Source organism: Natator depressus, chromosome 10, assembly GCF_965152275.1.
Source record: "Natator depressus isolate rNatDep1 chromosome 10, rNatDep2.hap1, whole genome shotgun sequence".
Lineage (NCBI taxonomy): Eukaryota > Metazoa > Chordata > Testudines > Cheloniidae > Natator > Natator depressus.
In genome coordinates this window covers 80,618,289-80,639,672 of record NC_134243.1, presented here as the reverse complement: position 1 = coordinate 80,639,672, position 21,384 = coordinate 80,618,289, and the positions used below count along the sequence as shown (strand labels likewise).

Sequence of the window (21,384 nt, the reverse complement as noted above, 5' to 3'; positions counted from 1 at the left end):
GGACCCAAGAATCTCTCTCCATTTTTAGTTATTGTAGAGCAAGTGAAAATAGTTGCCAACTGCTTGATGTCCCATCCGGACAGGTTAATACTGAGCTGGCTGTAATCTGAAGCTGCAGGTTGTTTGATGGTAATGGCTACAGACTTCGTTTTGTTGGGATTAATAACCAGACCTATGCAAGCTACTTTGCTGTTTACAACCAGCTCAGTATTAACCTGTCCGAATGGGACATGGAGCAGCTGCCAGCTGTCAAATACTTGAGTAGCGTCAAAGACAATGCTGAACGATGCTTGAAAAATGTGGATGCTTGTATAGCAGCATCCATGGTTCAGGCCCTTCAGCGGCCTCTGTGGGGACCTCATGACATCAAGCTTTCTACGAACCTGCAGGTCTATAGAATGACAGTTACACCAACCTTGTTGCACGGAAATGAAACGTGGGTGCATTGGAGGGCTGAAGATCACTGGACTGATGGTTCTAATTTTCATTGTCTCAGTCAGCTGCTCCATATGAAGTGCCAAGGCAAGATCAGAAATGAAGATATTCAAAGCCAAATCCAACAATCATCTCCATCAGGACTGGAACGGTTCCAGCAGCTTTGTTGGTATGGATATATTATAAAAATGGAAGACCAATGAGTTCCGATGCATGCATGCCAATGAATGCTGCTACCCCTCCGGTGACCAGGTGGGTGCTAAACGCTTCGGTGGCATGACAAGGTTGCCAGTGATGGACAGAAACCTCAATATACAACCAGACAACCTTAAGCACCTTGCCAAAGATCTATCCGGATGGTGATTGCTTTACAAGAAGGCCACATCCCTTTGGGATTTGCCAAGATGATGAAGTGCAAATGGCCTCAGTATTAATCAACCTGAAATCATTATACAGTATTGTTGCAACGACATCTTTTATTCACTAAAATAATCTACATGCCTATGATAGTTAGTGCCCAGTACTTTTGGAGGCGTGGAAATATACCTACTTATTGGTAGATGTGGTTGTGACAGGATCCCACAGGGTACAGCCTGAGATTGTGGGATCAGTGTGCTCCATTAACTCTCTCCATCCTGGGCTGTCTCTCACAATGCCTTGATAGTGACCAGCAGCAAACCCCTCCAGGCGCTGTGATCACTCAGGACAACTGTATGTGGAGCCCCACGCCCAGCTAGATTGCATGAATGCTCCCAGAGCCACTCACAAATCACACAGAGAAAGGCACCAGAACCAGATCCCCCCAGCTCCCAGCACTGTACCCCAGGAATACACCGTCTTGCACTTCTCAAGACGAGCAATACAGATTTATTAATGGAAAGTGGACATACACCTGAGCAGATTCGCCACACACATCATACAAACTCACTGGTAAAGATAAACAGTAAAACAAATGTATTGATTATCACAGGTAGATTTTAAACGATAGGCAAAAAGTCAGAATTAGTTACCAAAAGAAATAAAATATGATCATGCAGCCTAAACTCTCAATCCTATTAGACTGGGCAACAACTAGATTAAGCAGTTTTTCTCACCCCACTGGATATTGCAGTCCTTAGTATACAGATTTCCCCCTTGAAATCTGTGCCAATCTCCTCTGTTGGAGTCTTGTCTTCTTCTCAGTGTGTTAGTTGCTTGCAGCGTAGGTGGGGGAAGGAGAAAAGCCAAGCATATGGTCACTCTGTCGGTTTTATACCCTCAGTCCATGTGCTTGGAAAACACAAGTCCTGGCATGTCTGGGTGGGCCTTGCTGAGTCTCTAGGCAAGGCTGAGCAATTCCCCTGGTGTGGCCTCATGCAGGTAAATCATTGCATCCTAGCTCCCTTGCTGGACAACGGTTGTTGATGGCGCCACCTGGGCATTGGTCACTTTCCTTGTTGTTGCCTCCGGGGAGCTAATACCTGGTTGATTCCCCAACTTACAGCATGTTTTAGTGACCACCATACAACACAATTCTCAGAACTTCACATGCATTAATGATACACATATGGACAGAGAAATGACTTTCACGGGGTCATAGCCTTTCCCCTGATACCTTACAGGCCTGCTTTATATAAATGAGGAATATGGGGGTTCCAGGACACTCCCCCAAGGTAGAGAATGTCAGTGTTTTTTCTGTGAAAGGTCATAAAAGCTATGATAGATGTGGACGGCCCAAGATTGCATTGGCCTACTACTAAGAGTGGTTTTTTTTAAAAGACAAGAGAGAGATTCATGGGTGGCTGCACTTCTAAACATGTTAGACTGCACCGCTTCCAACACTCTCCATTCTGCAGTTTGGACCAAATTTTGCTCTGTTATAACTCACATTGATTTTGAGGAAGAGTTGCACTGGCGTAACTCAGCAGAATCGGATCCTTTCGCTATAGCAATTAAGATTATGGAAGGATTCTGTGTTGTATGCAAGCAAATGAGATTTACTGCGGTCACTGAGCACTAAATTTCCTGCATGGTGCTAAATGTCTTAAACTCCCAGGGACTCAGTCAGGCCCTTAAATTCTCTCCCATTTTCTCTCCAACGTTTTCCTGTTGGAGCAGGCTCTCAGCCCCTCGTGTGGCTCATGCACCCTTTGGGGATGCAATCGTGAGTTAGCCACTTACATAAACAAGGAAGAGGACTTTGGTGAAGAGACATTCACAAAACTATGGATTTTACAGAACTGTGCACTCCTAGTGTATTTCACTGAACATCAAGCCCCTTGGGGAAAGTGATTCCATGCCACAGGGTGGCATTGCTCTTCCTCTGCAGCTGTGGGCCTGAGCCTGAAAGAAAAAAAGAAAGGAGAGAGACAGACGAAAAGAAGAGATGGAGAGTCTGGTAGCTAACAAATTCACTGCTGGCACAGTATAAGCTGAAGCTCCATGCTACTGCAGTTCATTTGACAGGGAAGCTCTATTTTGCGTGAATGAAGTTCAGGAAATATATAAAAGCTTCCGATAAGAGTTCAACATCAACTGCACAGAGAGATTCTCTGATTTTATTATATGTTTATTATGAATAATAGAGAAGTTACCTACTCACAGGGGACAACATTGCACTGCTGATTGTGAAGCAACGGGATGGTTTGGTAGGAAGAGGAAGATGTCTCTAGAATTCAAGAATGATAACTAGGGCAAGAACTATTATCCCATCAGAGATGGCCATTAGAAATCAGTGGGCCCGATTCTCCACTCAGAGTGGTATAAATCAGGAATGATATTATTTGAGTCAATGTAATCATCCTGGTGTAAAGTTAGAGCAGAATCAGGCCCAATAGCCACAATGTCTGCTTATTTGGGAACTTCTTTTTAATTTGTTAAAAAGGTGACATTTGATGGTGGCACCACAGATACAATTGACACTTCAGCATTGCTGAGACAATAATGTTACACTGTCTTATCCGATCTAGTTGGTCATGTACAAGTTTGTACAGCACTATCTCTACAATTCTGCAATTGGGTGATACTGGCATTTCAATTTGTAAATTAGAAAATTTAAAATAGGTTAAAAAGCTACACTTGGACTGGTCAAATTCATTGACATTTCATAACTGTGTTAGTATGGTAATATTTGAAATTGTAAAAGCTAGAGTTAACCCATTGTCACCTGTCTTCATTTGTCTAACCAGACAACAGAAATCAAAAGTCAACCAACACAAAGGAGGAGGGAAAACAAAAGAAGAAGAAAAACAGAAAAAAAAGGAGTGGGGGGGGAGGCAAGACAAGTGGAGTGGTCTAAAATATCAGTTCCTAATTCTGCAGTTCACATAATACTTGGTACTAAAATTAAAATGATGGAGGCAAACCTGCAAGCCTGACTTTAGTGAGTAGTCCTCTGCAAGTACCCTACTGAACTCAGTAGAACTAGTGAGTAAGTGGCTGGATCAGGACGCATCTGGGACACCCAAGCTTTGCAGCATGATTTTTGGTAGACCCAGGTACTGCTACGCTATCAATTTGTTCCCCCCTGGAGTTGCTTCTTTTCTCTGCTACAGCAGAATCACCTCTGCTACTGTTCCATTTTGTTTTGGTGCTTTACCTTTAGGAATTCAGCTCTTCCTGTTCTGTGGCAACAGCATTTCAAACATATTTACATGCCAGCAAAGATCCCAGGTCAGAAGTGTACTTAGAGCCACTAAAGCTGATAGGGAAGCACCCCTCAATCAGCAGAAGCTATTGTGGGTGCTTTGTGTGTTTCCTGTAATGGACACACATGCCAATAGGAAAAATTGGGATCACTACACTCCAATGAAAGGACAATTGACTAATTACGCTGAACTATTCATGCAGCTCCAAAACCAAAAAATCAATCATCAGTTGCAGAGGCAAACTGTGTCATCCTAATCGTAGATATTAACCTTCTACAAAGAAGACTTTAAAGAGGATTTCCATTATGAAGATTAAAAAGATCCTTTTTGAGATTTGGTAGGTAATTCATAACTAGAAGCTAGCTGAGTACTATGGAAGTTTTTAGAAATGTTGCTCAAATCCCAATTCCATGCCAGGATACTTTCAGTTTATAAGTCAGATTGTCAGGGAGGTTAGATTTTAATGATTTTCTCATGGTAAGCATACAGTACACGTCATGTTTATTACCCTTTACAAAGGATGCAATTGGATGTGAGGCCCCAATCCTGCAAACCCTTATGCATGTTCCTAACTTTATGCCCAGGTGCAGACTTCAACGGGACTATCTCTGTGCTTAAAATTAAACCCATGCTTAAGTGTTTGCAGCACAGGGGCCCAAATTTCTTTACCCCATATATCAGGCACATTGTAGTTAAAGAAAAAAAAAGTTACTTTAGGCAGACATATTAAACATAGTAAGATATCAAGCTAGCTTTCAGCAACTCTAAAAATAAAGCTTCCCCGATAAGTTATTTCACATGCTTTCTTGTGAAGCTGCTCTAGCTTCAGTATACGACATGGTTCTAAAATTAAACGTCCTTTCCCCTTCCCTTTCCCCAGTTCACACAGCGTAACATATTCCAAAGCTACATTTGTAAATAAACCTGCTTTAGCAGTCACAGTGGGATAATCAGGAGGTAACTGTACCTGGAGTAGCAGGAAAGACCAGTGCTAATGACAGTATTAAGCACAGCAATGGGTACATAATAGTGATGGAAAGTGCTATTGATCCATTCTTCTGGGAAAACATAGGTTGAATAAGCAATCGCAGAACCTGAAAATAAAATCAGTGCCCAGGTTAGTTTTGAATGTTATTAGTGCCCTTCAGTAACCTCCCGGGTAATTTGGTGATCTTGCAGGGTTTCAAACAAGCAAACCTGTGTTATCCTGTGTTTCTTGTAGGCAGATCCTAAATATATTTCAGAGGTGATGAGCACTTGTAGATCCCTCTGCAATTAAAGAAAGCTGCAAGGAAGGACAGGATTTCAGCACCTTGGAAAATGAAACCATTGATTTTTAAATAAGCCTCCAGATTCAGGGGCAAGACTATCAGAAAAAGTCCATTGTTGTTTGAAGCTGACTGATACTGGATACGTAGTGTTGTTGCAGCTGTGCTGGTCTAGCGACAAGGTGGTTGAGGTGATATTTTATTGGACCAACTTCAGTTGCTGAGAGAGATGCCTGTCTCTTTCACCAACAGAAGTTGGTCCAGTAAAAGACATTATCTCATCTATCTTTGTCTCTCTGATAGTGGATAGTCTGCCATTGACTTGATCAGAGGTGTCTGCGAGTGGACTAGGGACCTTAATTTAACACGTGAAAGACAAAATAAGGAAAAAAAGTTTCATCATTTCAGATACTAGGTTAAACACTTCAGAGCTTTGAAACCGGTCTGTATCACACAGGAGAGAAACAAATTGACTTAGGACAATAGCATTCCCCAATTTATTGGCAGCCCAGACAGATAACATTCTATTCTAGCTATGTTTATACATCTTTTTCTGTTAGAAAAAATTAAGGCAAATTATGTGGCTCTGGGATGATTCTGTTCTCACTCACATTGGGTTTTATGCCTGTGCAATGCCATTGACTTCAGTGGAGTCCCTCTTGATTGACTCCAGTGTAAGCAAGAGAAGAATCTGGCCCAGAACCTGTTCATAGAATCATAGAATATCAGGGTTGGAAGGGACCTCAGGAGGTCATCTAGTCCAACCCCCTGCTCAAAGCAGGACCAATCCCCAATTAAATCATCCCAGCCAGGGCTTTGTCAAGCCTGACCTTAAAAACTTCTAAGGAAGGAGATTCTACCACCTCCCTAGGTAACGCATTCCAGTGTTTCACCACCCTCCTAGTGAAAAAGTTTTTCCTAATATCCAACCTAAACCTCCCCCACTGCAACTTGAGACCATTACTCCTTGTCCTGTCATCTTCTACCACTGAGAATAGTCTAGAACCATCCTCTTTGGAACCACCTCTGTTGTTTTTTCCTGTTGTAAAGTGATAGAATTCTAGTTTGCTTCAGCTGCTCCTTTCAGGTATTTTACAAAAAACAAAGAGCCCAACCCTGCAGCCAGTCCTAACTCAGGCATTCCTCCCCCCAGTGACTGGTAGGGCTAAGTCAGTACTGCAAGATCAGACCATTCAATGGATTTTTTAAAAATTGCAGTGGAGATGTTCTTATGTCTCCGTTGTACTTATGTGGTTGCCAGTGTATATGCTTTCTTTAGTGTCATTCATATTTATGCTTGAATTATTTCATTAAGTGCTGAAGATAACTTTATTGTTCCAGTTGCTGTCAGCAGGACTTCCTTGTAACAGAGATGATGCATCCCACAGGGCCCATTCCTTTACAAATATAATAAATAAACCCAAAGGCAGTAACTTCATGTCAGGATATCTCTGATTTATAAGCAAGACAGCCAGGTCCCTCTGGATCCTTATGTAGATGCAGTTAGACACATCACAGAGGGGAAACTCTGACTCAGAGCAGGGTACTTTCAGCACCCCCTTGTATGACTGTGGACTGATAAGAATTACCAGCAACTTCAAAGGAGGCTGGACATGTCCCATGATAATAGATAAAGCATGCTATGTTGGCACTGCACAAATGCAGAACATCTGAACCAGCAGGTTAGGGCTAATTTGCCTTACTTCATTTGTGGGGGGGGGGGCAGCTATGGGGATGTGGAGCTATTTGGATCCTTTTATTCCTGGCATTAGCAAATCAGAGTTGGATTAAGTGTGCGTGTGTCTGTCTGTCTCAAGCCCTGGATGTGTCTTCAACACAGTCACGTTGCAATAGTTAAGGACAAGAGGTCCTTCAATCTCCCCTTGCTAATCAGTGGAGCAGGATTTCATGGTGGCATGTGAAGGAAGCACTAGTGAGCTGGACCCAACAGCTCCAGAGAGATGTCATCCGCCAGGCAGGCAGCGGGATAAGTCCCCTAGCTGGCTGGCAGCAGCATGCACCAGCCAGGGCAAATGTCATGTCTTTCCAAAAGAACAACTGTCCCACTGTGTCTCCCATAGTCACCCCAGAGAACCCAACCCTGGGAGTCAGGATTCAAGCAGCAGAGCATGAACCATCAGAGCCCGCTCAGTTCCAGCCCAGGGAGCATTTCATCCCTAATCTTGCTGTGGTTGCATAAAGGGAAAGGACCCCAATTTTGGGGTTGATGCAGGACTTGACTAGGGGGACCAAAGGTAGCTTTAAGCCACTTTTCATATGTCAGTCTCTTGGTTCCTGGCATAAATATCAGCAGCCTCAGGACTTCCTGGGTTACTTCAGACAAGGCATTTAAACTCTCTGTTCTTTAGTTTCTGTAACATAGGTATGACAATACTTCCATACCTCATGAAGGTGTTGTGAGCCTTACTTCATTAATGTTCATTGATTAGAGATCCTTGAATGGAAGGTGCAATTTAAGTGCAAAGCATGAATTATTATTAACTGAAAAACACCTACAGCAATCCCAAAATACTTAAGGCATTAAAGACGAATGAGAAAAAAAATTAGACATTGGGCAACTTTTTCAAAAGTGCCTAAATGACTTAAAAGCCTAAGTCCTATTTTCAAAAGTGAATTAGGAGCCCATGGTCCATTGACTTTTAATTAGATTTAGGCTCCTAAATGCCAAAGTCACTTTTGAAAATGGGGCTTAGGCCCAGATCTTTAAAGGTATTTAGGTACATAATTCTTACTGATATCAATGGGAGCTAGGGGCCTAAATACCTTTGAGGATCTGGGCCCTAAGTCACTTAGATGCTTCTGAATGTTGCCAATTATTCGGTTACATATTTAACAAGACAATGTTTGGAGACTCTTACCTAAGCTGTACATACTAAGGGCACCATAATCAAAGAAATAACAAATATGTCTCGCCTGGCTGGACATCGCACTGAACGTGTGGGCACAGCTGGATGTGAACGGATAAATACAGCACGTGAGCATGTAGGCAAGAAAGGGCCAGGCATACATGTCATTCCAGATATCCAGTGAATAGGCCAAGGCAAACAACTTCCATAGGAAGTACCTGAAATACAGAGTACTGAGTTAGTACCTTGTGCGTTACTAGTGAAATCCCGCCCCATTGAAATCAGTGGCAACACTCCCACTCCTGAGGATTTCACCCTCACTGATTACTGTATTTTTGTCAGAACTACGATGAATGCATTGATTATTTGAGTTCTCAATTATATTTTCCTTGTCCCTCCATTAGAATACAGTACATTTCCCACCCAGGTCCCAAAATCACCCCCCCAATCACAAAGAGCCATCTACTTAGGGTGATTTTAAACATTTGAAAATACAGCAGTTAATAAAAACCAGCTCAAGTACCAGGCAGGCAAAAAATGTGTCCATATATTTAGTGTTTCATTTGTCATCTGGAAGACACTGAGGAGACAGTCTGCTGCAGAGCTTCTTGGATGGCGATACCCAAACAGGATGCCCTGCTCTCGAAACACCTGCAAGGGGATGATTAGAAGCGCGTTGTTTAGATGGACTGTACAGTCTGTATATTTCACACTGTCACAGGAATTGGAGCATAAGCATGAGCATGAAATGCCCAGTCCTGCAGCAAAACTCCCACTAAACATCTCCCTGTAAAAGGAGAACTTTATCAAGTTGCAGTGCAGAATATTGGTAACTGTATTTAATTCAGAAAGCATGCTACAAAGGAAGGAGAACACATGTTAACGGTGCAGAAAAATGGGTTCATGATCTCATCTAGGAGATGGGCTCGTGGGGCGAGGAACAATCGAGGTAATAGCTGCTAAACAGGGTCATAAGAACATAAGAGCAGCCATACTGAGTCAGACCAAAGGTCCATTTAGCCCAATGTCCTGTCTTCCGACAGTGGCCAGTGCCAGGTGCCCCAGAGGGAATGAACAGAACAGGCAATCATCAAGTGATCCATCACCCAGTCCCAGCTTCTGGCAGAAGACTGAGGATCCTGGGGAAATTCTTGATTAGAACACTGAGCTCAAGTCACAGGACATCTACATATAGGAGCTGACCCTCTACCTGCAAGCCTGCAGCAGAACTGTTGGCAATGGCTGGTCCCCCAGCTGCTGACTGCTCCTAGCCTCTGTTTCCTCAGTGGCATGTGGAAGCTAGGCTACAGCTCAGCTCCAGCCCAGCCCATTTCTGCAAAATTAGGTCATTCCAAAAACGGCCACTGATTTGCAGTGCCTCCATTTGGGAGCCACATTTGAGACACTTTGGGCCTGATTTTCAGAGTTGTTGAAGAAAATAGCAGCTGCTGGGTCCTCAGCAATTCTGAAAACGAGCCCACTTAGTTAGGTGCCCACATCTGGACGAAGGGATGTCTACACTGCGTCTGGGAGCGAGCCTCCCAGCCTGGGTCCACAGAGTTGTGCTGGCAGGACTTGTGCCAGCACATTGTAAATAGCAGTAGGGCTGTTGCGGCTCTGGCTGGTGCTGGCTCTCAAACCAAATAAAATACTTTTATTTGAACTAAAAATATTTTAATCCAATAAATGGCCTTCTTGTGAAAACGAAATTTTATGCAACAAAACTCAACATTTTTCCTTTTTCACAAAAAAGATCTTGTTTTTAGTGTGAGAGAGCACGCTTACAGGTATTTAAATGAATTAAAAATATTATTGAAAATGATCATCAAAATATTTGATCAAAAACCTGGTTTTTGGTGAATGTAAGTTTTATAACCATTTTATAATGTTTTCAATTAAAAAAATTAAAAATACGCTGAAAAAAATTCTCTGGGCTGTTTTTTCAATGCCTCTCTTTCAAACTCTTCAAAAACAAAAACTTTACACAAAACAAATTCACCATTTCAAAAATTTTCCACAGAAATAAGCTCTTTCCCCAGCCAGGTCGAGGGCCACTGATTTGGACATAGGGTTTGGCCAACATGCTTTACTCAAGAGATTCACGTGTAGAGGATTAGAAGAAAGTTATCATTAAAAAGAGAAGTGGTCGCTGAGGTTTTATTAGGCCACTGAGCCCACAGATTAGCAGCCAAATCGGAGATACATTTAACCAAACCTGACTTACTTTAGGCACTTGGTTAATACTGAGTTGCCTGCGCAACTTCCAGCCCAGCATGGTGCGTTGGGCTCGGTGGTGATGATTTTGGCTCGGAATGCTTGTTAAATCTTCACCTCCTTCAAGACAGACTCCTGCGTAGTCTTCATCTATGGCCTCAGGCCAAACTCATCCTTATTTACACCTTCCTGTCTCCTCGCCCAGCTCTTGTTGCCAAGGCCCTCCAAGTGCTTTGGTGCTAGGGAGCGCAAGAGAACAAAACAAGGTGGATTGCTATAGCAAGAGTAACAAACAAGGAAAGGGCCCTGGGCCAGGTAACTGGATTCAAACCGTCATTGACAGCTCTAGCCTGTGTCACATCCCTACCCGCTGCTCTCTTTTTTTGTTTCTATACCCAGTTAGGGTGCCAGTTTGGGATTCTTGGGTTTAGTGAAGGCAGGTGTGATGTAGAAGACAAGACAGTGACATTCACCCCTGTGCGAGATCTATGCACAGCTTATATCACACGTAGGCCATCGAAATGGGCTGACGTGAAACCTATGCTTTGAGATGACCTTTTGCATGAGGGAATGTCACCCTAAAGCAGTGGTTCTTAACCTTTACTTCAGCCTGCACTCCTTTGGTTCTCAAAATATGTTCTCGCACCCCTTATCAAAAATCGTTGAAGTAGGTCAGTTCTTTAAACCTGTTTGTATATTACAGTAATTGTTAAAAAATGTGTAATGTTAATAAAGACATAGGTTTGATGAAACAAAGTAGTTGTACTTAACGTACCTGTACTTAATTTGTGTTTTCGATGATTTACCTTCTAAAAAAATCTGGCATGTCTCGCACCCCCAGAAAGGGCATCTCGCACCCTCCAGGGGGTGCATGCACCCCAGCTTAAGAACGACTGCCCTAAAGGAATGAGTAGGTAGGGAGACTCGGAACTCAGCGCCAGACGCTGCAGGCCTTACTCAGGGCTTGATCGGTCCCACTGCTTTTGAGAGCAGAGGGTACCCAGAGCGTACCCAGAGCTGGAAGACACAGCTTCGAGGCACAGAAAGGAGAATGGCGTCTCCATGGCAATGCCCTTCCTCCTAATCCCAGGAAAGCCCCTTCATGGGATGAGTTACTTCAGGGCTAGGCCCAACATGTACTTTGTGAGACCCCAGCCCTCTGGAAACTAGCAGGGGCTCTCCAAGTAGGAAAGCAGGATGTTGTGTAACACAGATCCCCTGCAAGCGAGTGAAATCCCTGCAATATGGGCCAGTTGGCAAGCCTCTACAGTACTGGCACAGGGGATGGAAAACAGGGTAGAGGTATTGGATCTCTGTATGGGTGACCCTTGAATACTGCGTGCAGATGTGGTCATCCCAGATATATTGGAATTGGAAAAGGTACACAAGGGCAACAAAAATGATTAGGGGTATGGAACAGCTTCCATATGAGGAGAGATTAATAAAACTGGGACTTTTCAGCTTGGGAAAAGGACGACTAAGGTGGCATATGATAGAGGTCTATAAAATCATGACTGGCGTGGAGAAAGTAAACAAGGAAGTGTTATTAATTCCTTCTCACAGGACATAACATAAGAACTAGGGGTCACCAAAAGAAATTAACAGGCAGCAGGTTTAAAACAAACAAAAGGAAGTATTTCTTCACACAACACACAGTCAACCTGTGGAACCCATTGCCAGAGGATGTTGTGAAGGCCAAGACCATAACAGGGTTCAAAAAAGAACTAGATAAATTCATGGAGGATAGGTCCATCAATGGCTATTAGCCAGGAAGGGCAGAGATGGTGTCCCCTAGCCTTTATTTGCCAGAAGCTGGGAATGAGCGACAGGGAATGGATCTGTTCTGCCCATTCCCTCTGGGGCACCTGGCATTGGCCACTGTTGGAAGACAGAACACTGGGCTAGATGGACCTTTGCTCTGTCCAAGTATGGCTGTTCTTATACCTATGTGGACCTTGGGAGACCTGTAAGTTTGGGCTAGAGCTGAGCGAATAACCAGTATTTCAGTTTGGTGGCTGAGCTGAAAAAAAAAACAGGAAAAACGTGTTATGGATCACACCAAAATGAATACATTTCTGATTTCCTGGCAAAATTAAAAAATTGAAATAATTTCATTTTGTTTCATTCTGATGGGTTTTAAAACAATTTAGGAAAATTCAAAACTGGAACATCTCGCCAAAACAAAAAATCAAAACGTTTCATTCTGGAACATTTCTGAAACTTTTTGCCCTTTTTTTTGGACTGAGACTATTTGCCAAAATCTAGCCAAATTCACGGATTGTTTTGGTCACCTCACAACTGCATTTTATTGTGGAAAAAAACGAGTCATGAAAAACTTTACCAAAGTCTAGTTTGGCCCCTGCCTATTTGGTCATTGGGTCCAAACTCCCCACCGTCGATGGAAGTATTGAGAGGAAGCTCAGACGCCCACTTGTCTTGACATTCTGAGGCCTGATGCTGCCAATTAATCCACACTGAAAGCTCCCATTGGCATTGACATGTGCTCCATTCAAGGCAGGATTGGCCCCTTTGCAGAATGTCACTTATTTCCCATATTCTTCTGCAGGTGGTTCCCGTTATGAGTGGGTGTCATGGGGAATAAGCCGCATGAGTAGTATTTCCTTAACACTCCATCTAGTGGCGTCTGAGATTTCCATTTATCATCAGACACCACAAAAAAAATCACTCAGGAGAGAACTGGTGAAATGGCAAGAGGACCAGCCTTCCATGTGCAGTACCGTGCTACCACGCAGATGGTCTCTGCTGCTCAGTGATGTCCTTGGACATCAATAGACTGGGGAGGTGAGCTCTCCTTAAAGGAGTGGGGAGATGGGGGTGGAATCCAGGCAATGCTGCCAAACCTGCAGCTATTTGGAGTAATCTCAGTCATGGGAGCCCCTCCTCTTTCCAGCTGGTATCAGCCAAAATGCTAGTTTAAGTGCTTATTGCTCCCGGTCCAATGCGACAAGGTGTGGAGTACAAACTCCTCCATGCCCAGTGACAGCTCAGTGGTGTTAATAACGTGCAGCCCCTGGGAAATCAGTATGTCTCCCCCTTTATTTCAACCCCTATTGGCAACTTTCCCTAACAGTAAAACTCCATCTGTCCGGCCCTCTGGCCCCAGCTGGCATTGCTGAGGAAGTTGGGAGGTGGGTGAGAGACTGTCAGATGCTGAATCATGGGCATTGGCAACTAAGGGTTAGCTTGAATGCCCTGGCAGGGAGGCCCAGATGTGTTGGAATAGCACAGTCCTGGGGGAAGAGATACAAGCTGCCGGTTTCTACAGCAACCGAAAGGGGCCACGCTGCACTCCTGAAGTCAGAAAATGCAAACGGATAAAGGGTGGGCGTTGCAACAGTCTGCAGTTGTTAGAGGCGCAAACTCAGGACTCCTGGGTTCTAATCCCAAGTTTGAGCCACTGACTCAGTTTGTGAGCTTGGACAAGTCCCTTCACCACGCTGAACCTTAGCGTCTCAGCTGTAAAAAGAGGGTAACAAAACCTGCCTCACCAGGGTGCTGTGATGCTGGAAGAGCTAATGTATTTAAACCTGGAAGGACTCTGTCTGGGACGGAGGCAGGGGTAGGGAGGGGATAGCCCTTTTCCATTGTCATCAAACTGCCAGCCTCTAACATGTGCAGTGATGGTCAAAAGTGCTCCTCGGCCTTTCAGAATTAAGAACATTGCTGTCAGCTTCACTTTAAACTACAACATAAACAGAGCACTGACAGTGAATGCCTATGGAAAGGTGTTTGTAGCGCCATCTACAGGAAACCACAGGGCACAGAAAAGGTTTCCCGTACTGTCCCATAACTTGCTAACTCACAGACCCATGAAGTGAGTTCATTAAAACAAACGTTCCGCTGAAACCGTTTCTAAGAACACTCGGTTTTCAAACCTTCTCCTTTTTCAATTTGTTGGCTCACAGTTGGCATGTCGCTGTTACTCCTGGCATGGGAATGGTTTTCTGACAACATTTACAATCGCGTGCATTTATTCCCAAGCACCTATTTCAAGCCTACCTGCACAGTGCTAGTTTGGCAGACTAATTCCTGAGGTTTCCTCTGAGGGGGTGTGTTAGGGGCTTGTTCCTTCACCCACTTACTTCCCTGGTCCTTCTCACATGAACAGAGAGCAACAATACCCGAAGTCCAAAGGTGCAAACAATTTGGTGTTTATTGGGGCGAACTTCCAGCAAGCATGATTCCAGTTTCCTTCCTTAGTGTCCCCCTTCCTAGCTCTGACACCACAGAGCCTTACACCTGTGTCCCTGTACCCATTCCTGCCCTTCGCCAAACATGATTCTAATTTCCCGCACCCACACACCCACACACTTCCTGATTGACTGCAGACTATATAGTAAAACTTGAGTTCTGCTTAGCTATACCTTAACCAATCATTTTCCTGAAATTTAACTAACCAATCCTAATATATTGTAACACGATTATTTAACCAATTATATCCCACCACCTTAATTAGTTTACACCCAGCAAAATTAATTATACAGCAGACAGAAACAATCACAGAACCAGAAAGAGATTTTACAGACAAACAATAGCAAAGTGGGAACTATAATGACAAAACAACACAGAAGTGAGGATTTCCCATCCCAGCTATGTATAAGTGAGTTCTTGCCAGACAGGATGCTATCAAACTAAGTTTCCTTTTACATCTTCTAGGCACTTCCCTTTCTCTGGAGGCAATAAGCATTATCAGGACAGCATTGTATCCTAACAGCCCCATAGCACCTTCTTTCAATGTGACTAGTTTGGAACGTGAGGTGGTGACCGGTTGCTTCCCAGCTTATGGCAGCCTCTGCTGCTTAGCCAAAGGCCTTAGCCTAAGAACAGGGCCTCAGACTGTCTCAGTGAGAAAAGGCCTTAGACAGTCAGACAGTGATTTGGATTCTCTCTTTTATAGCCAAGTGATAAGAATATACCTAAATTCTTAGAGTATAGGCCTTTACAGACAGGCCTGAATATCTATATCCTAACAGAGGGTGGTCATGCCAGGAATGCATCCAGGGCCCGGGGATGCCCCTCTTTGGAGTGGCAGGTGAACGGTGAAATATCTGTGCACTGCTCACAGTCCCCCAGAGCTTTTTTTTGTCTCTGTTTCTGCAAAACCTTTTCAAACGTCTAACTCAGGCAAAAAGAAAAGGAGTATTTGTGGCACCTTAGAGACTAACCAATTTATTTGAGCATAAGCTTTCGTGAGCTACAGCTCACTTCATCGGATGCATACTGTGGAAAGTATAGAAGATCTTTTTATACACACAAAGCATGAAAAAAAATGGGTGTTTACCACTACAAAAGGTTTTCTCTCCCCCTACCCCACTCTCCTGCTGGTAATAGCTTATCTAAAGTGATCACTCTTCTTACAGTGTAACTCAGGCAGCCTCTCGAGCCCTCACAGCTGTCTTTCCGCATTAGAGAGACTGCTCTCTTTCCTTTTTTGACCACTTCTCATAGCATGTTTCAGAGTAACAGCCGTGTTAGTCTGTATTCGCAAAAAGAAAAGGAGTACTTGTGGCACCTTAGAGACTAACCGATTTATTTGAGCATAAGCTTTCGTGAGCTACAGCTCACTTCAGTATGCATCCGATGAAGTGAGCTGTAGCTCACGAAAGCTTATGCTCAAATAAATCGGTTAATCTCTAAGGTGCCACAAAGTACTCCTTTTCTTTTTTCTCATAGCATGCCACTGCAGAGCCCTATTTCCATGATCTGTGCTAACCTGTTGCAGGCTGCTGGAGTTTAATTGGCAGGCTCTCTAGCTCCAGGTCCCCAGACTTCTTACAGCCTGAACATCTGTCCGACTGCGTAGTCAAAGATTGTGGAGAAGGGTCATTTAAGGGTGAGTATCCAAACGCATATTTTATCAGCTTGCCTCGCCTTTCAGTAGGCCTGTAGCCAAGTGTTACGAACAGTCACATACCAATCGCAGTGCCTGGACAATATTTAAAACAGTATTATCCAAGTGACAGAAACTGGCACCACAAATTTAGATTTGAAAATGGCAGTTTCATTATTTTCTGTATCAGTACACACTTCTTGTGACAGACAGCCCAATTATTCCGTCTTCCCCTTTTCTCTTGTGCAGAACATGCCAGTCACAACTTCACTAAGAGCTGAGGGGCATTAGCCCAGTACAGGATCAGACTGTAAGTGCGGGACTGATTCCGCATAGACACGCAGCACCAGCGGTAGAGAAACTCCATATCAAGCAAAGCCTTTGATATCCTTTTCCACCCTACAATTATTCTCCATCCGGAGAATTAAATACATTCCCCTTTTATTTTCCTGCAAATGCCCCACACCTTGTAATTAGAGTTTGCCTCACTCTCTCAGATCCAACCTTCCAACACTATTAAACAACGTTTGTGGCTGTGCAACTCCCGAGCTGCACTGCATAATGGGAGAAGTGTTGTAGTCCACCATGCAAAGCTACTTCCCAGAAAAAAAGGGTTCGATGTTCGCTCATCTGTTTTAAAAGAAGAAAACGAATACAGCCCAGCAATTTAATGCGTGACATAAAAACCATCAGAAATGCTTCTGAAGTTTACACTTCATGTCTGATTTTTTCCATGATCTGTAATTACTTTACTTCTTTCAGATTTACAAGAGTCCTACAGGCTCAGAGTTTTGTCTTGTTTCATGCAGAATATGGTCTGTTAAGGTCTCCTTTTTAGTTACGCATTTTTCTCACTGCAGTACAAGCGATGGGCCGAATCCTGTGGGGGAATGCTCCAGATCCCCATTGAAAGCATTCCACACCGTGCAGAATTGGGCCCTCTAGAGCTCACCTGGATTCTCAAGATCTTGAACAAGCTCTATCTGTTCCTATCCTTTGCCAGAACACCTTTGCTATGAACACAACTGAAGGGAGCCATGGGACAGAAAAAATACAAACTGTTATTTTAGTGAAACTGGAAAAGATGGGAGCTGCTCAACACATTTGTTACACAGTGCCATGGTTTACATGTTGGATCACTGATCAGCACATGACCCATATTTTTAGTCTCAGACAAAGCCGAGTACCTGATATGCTGGGTTACCAGATTGCAAATCAGCTAACTGGGCATACAACTGACTAGCCACTGACTATCTATGTATTTAGGTTCTTGTACTGGCATCCATCAGTGTAGTATCTAAGAGCAGCTGATAGTACATTTCAGAAATGTGTCCTGGAGGAGCAATATGCCCTCGCTAGTGAGTTACTGTGTTGTGTATCAATATAAACAAATTTACATAGAATTAGAAGGGACCTCCCGGGTCACCATGTCCAGGCCTGTACTTTTCCAGGCAGCCCCATCATATAATCCCATTCTGAAATGTATCAAGCTCCATCTTCAAACTAGTTCGGTTGTTTGCCTCTATTAAGACTAATGGGAGGCTGTTCCAAAACGTCACTCCTCCGATAGTTGGGAACCTTCTCATTTCCAGCTTTGATTTCGTCATGGCAAACCGTTTTCCCTTGTGAACAACTAGCTTGCCTGTTCGCCCTCCAAGCTGGCGCTCACTGCTGACCGGAGAGAGTCAAAGTACCCAAAAAGCTACGTTGATATGAATACATCTAATTACACGCTACTGAAACAGTGAAAATGTCTTCTGGTCTCACCGTCCAAGTGTCAGAAATATAGTCCCCTCTCTAAAGCTCAGAGTAAACTATGCACAACTCTAGAACCGATGAAAAGACTAGCAAGGACAGACAACCAACCCTACGGTCCCATTTCCCTCTGCTCCCACAGCAAGACTCCTGTGGCCTCTGGGACGATACCAGTGGTGCTAGTAGAAATCATTTTTTGCTGGTACTGCACTCATGGGAGGGACATAAGGAGGGGCACGTGACCTTCCCACATGACCCTCCATGTGACTCCTTCCCATCCCGCCTCCAGCCCAGGGCCCCCCCCTTTGTATATATAATCATCAACATACTTAACTACTCACTTCCCCCCCTCCCCCCAGTATGCAGTATTCAGTCTGTTTATATGGAATAGGGGAGTTGGGTGAGGAGCCATTTCAGCATATGTATGACTTATTAAAAGACACATTTTAAGTAGAACTGTATCCTAAACTGCTCTACAGTGTTGTCCCAAACACTGCATTTCAACGCGGGATGCAACTTCCTTTACAGGAACAGACTCCTGAAACACTTACCAGTCCACAAAAGTGGCCCATAGTCATGCAAATGGTCCCATTGTGTTCCATGGGACCGATCAAATGATTAAGGGTTTACCGTGTTGGGTTCCAGGTTTGTAAATTGTTCTGGATGAAGCTGACAAGGCCTGAGCTGTCAGATCAGAAGGAGCGTCCTTTGACTAAAGGTGGACAGACGTGTGATACGTCTTAGCTCCATTGCTAAGGTGAGGAACATCTTTTCAGCAAAGTTCTTGGCAGATTCCTGAGGCAGCTGGTTTAAGGCCATCAGTGTCCCGCATTATAATCTTCACTTATAGTCCTCGCACCCACAAAGCTGGAAAACGAGGCATTTGTTTTGCTGCTCCAGTTCCAGTTCACAAAATGCAGGAAAGGGTGTGTCTACACAGCCGATGTTAGAGTGCAGCCACGGCAGTGCCTTCACGTGGCTGGGTAGTCGCGGCTCCAGCGCTGGGGGAGAGCTCTCCCAGCGCTGTAAAAAAACCACCTCCATGAGGGGAGCAGCTCCCAGCGCTGGCGCACTGTCTACACTGGCACTTGACAGCACTGAAACTTGCATCGCCGGGGGGGGAGGTGTTTTTTACACCCCTGAGTGAGGAAAGTTTCAGAGCTGTAAGTGGCAGTGTAGACAAGTCGTTAGACTAGTTTGGCTGCGAAGAACAATTCTAGGTACGCTGGGGACCACACCTGATTCCTGTCAGGCTGCAGAACTGGGCTGACATCAGAATCCAAACATCCTCTGGTCAGTGCAAGCAGAGGCATTCCTCTACTGATTTGGATTTGATGTGATGCAGTATGAACGTGGATAATTCAGACCAATGGGGAGAAACAGAACCAAGAACACTGTTGAAACACCTTCCATCCTGCCCACCCCTCCCCTTTTGAGGACTCCTGACCAACACAACAGCACAATACATATGCTAACAAACTTAAAGCCTTTGTTTATGTTTGTTAGCATATGTATTATGCTGTTAAAGCCATATAAAGAATGAATGTCCTCCCCAGCTGTGTTCTGTTCCTTTAAGGAGCAGAGTGCAGCCCCTCCCCCCTTGGGGGGAGGGGGCTAGCCCCAAGTCTTTCCCCGTACCCGCTAAAAATCTCTTGCCAGTACTGTCCACTGCAGGGTACCACCCTACATTCACACCTGGAAGCTGCACTAATCTGAATAGGGGAAACATTAACAAGCAGCCAGAAAGTGGCGTATGAAGGGTGGTAAGGTGCACACGCAAGTGAGTTCTGCATGCAGTTGCGAGGATAGAGAGAGTTCTTTGTAAAAGTTACAACCTCCCTCCCCAAAGACAGAGACACAAACTTTCTCACAGTTTGTCCAATTCCCTTTAACACAACTTCCCCTTGTGCAAGCCTCATGTTACTCTCCATTGAGTTCCATGGGAGCAACATGCACCAAAGGGCTTCAAGGTCCTGGTCCAAATTTGGCTTTGAAGCTTGAATACAGAGAAGCCTCTCCCTGCTTATCTTGCAAACTCAGCAAAGCATCTGTCCACGCATGCCAAGTAGATATTTTTACAAAATATACTACACACGTTGCACGCCCATATCTCCAAGGGCAGGAGCCAGCCATTCTTCTTCTGTTAAGTTTACACAGGAATATTTCAGCCTGACTATTTAATTTCCAGTTTTTGCAGATGAGGAGCCCTGACAGTCCCCTACAGAATCACCTCTCTTCTACAAGGGCGTGCTTCTATTCAGGAAAATATGGGCCTAGGGTAAACAGGTCTGACTGAAGCACAACCTTCCATTGTAGGGTTTCTAGAGTTACATTTATTAGCACTGGCTGCACGGCAGATACAATCAGAGTGAAAATACAACAGGGCACGCAGGATGATTTAAATTCAAGAAAAATGTTTTAGCTGTTAATTATTAACTTTTATGATTTACTCTGTACAGCACCAGAGAGAATTATTAAACTATGAAACGAGTGACTGAGCCATCCTGCATAATCACCACTAAAGGTAACATAAGAAATGCCAAACCCTTGTAGGCAGAGCGGTGAGGAATTCATAACAGGTTTATTATTAATTATTATTATATCATTTATTACTTGTTTAGGGCCCAACACAGCAAAGTATTTAAACACAAAGAAAAAGTTTTAAGTGTTTGCTTAAGTCCCACTGAAGTCACTTTCAGGCAGACGGAAGCATGGGCTAAGGTGCTTTGTTGAATCCAGGGTGATCAGATTTCTACTGCACCCCAGAAATGGCTGCATTTCAGTGGCGTATCTGTCTGCTTGTAAAGTGTTTTGGAATGACAGTGCAAATGCTATTATACACTTAAGATATTATTGTTACCGTATGAATGCAAGAAGGAAGCAACTTCTTAAAATAAACAAATTGTTCTGATGACATAAAATACATACTAATTTTCCATAGTTTTGTGTCCCTTTCTCTCTCAATATATATATATGAGTGGGCATGAGAAAGCTCAAACTTTTGCTTGCAGATTGCATATAGTTGGGCTTGGCAGAATTATTTTTAAAAAAATCAAAATTTGACCCAAAATACTGAGGTTTATTTTTAAAGTTATTTATTGGTTTAAATTTTCACAGTTGTGCAAAACTATGGGGTTTAAGCATTTTTTTTGTTTATTTACATTTTCACAGTTGTGTGAAATTATGGGGTGGTCAGACAAAGGGGGGGTTAGACAATAATTGTTTAATGATAAATGTGGAGATTCAAAAAGTTAAAGCTTTATAATCGTTAAAATACAAATTCCCAATATCACATGTCAAAATACACAAAGTAAATATCCTTACACTAAACTCGAATAAGTACTCATGTAGCATTTTTCTTACTTTGT

The 21,384-nt window shown here is 43.6% G+C and overlaps 1 protein-coding gene across 3 annotated transcripts in view; it reads right to left on the bottom strand.

Moving 5' to 3' along the window:
- PAQR5 (progestin and adipoQ receptor family member 5) overlaps positions 1 to 21,384 on the bottom strand; it is a 38,904-nt gene that overhangs the window by 9,354 nt on the left and 8,166 nt on the right. For 2 of the 3 annotated variants that reach the window (XM_074966638.1, XM_074966637.1), the window contains exons 2-5: positions 10,421 to 10,649; positions 8,720 to 8,847; positions 8,209 to 8,414; positions 5,029 to 5,155 (exon numbers count right to left, since the gene is read on the bottom strand). In XM_074966638.1, coding sequence (XP_074822739.1) covers positions 5,029 to 5,155; positions 8,209 to 8,414; positions 8,720 to 8,847; positions 10,421 to 10,471 — 512 coding nt within the window. In that variant the 5' untranslated portion in view covers positions 10,472 to 10,649. The remainder of the gene's footprint in view (positions 1 to 5,028; positions 5,156 to 8,208; positions 8,415 to 8,719; positions 8,848 to 10,420; positions 10,650 to 21,384) is intronic. The other variant, XM_074966639.1, reaches the window with a different exon arrangement.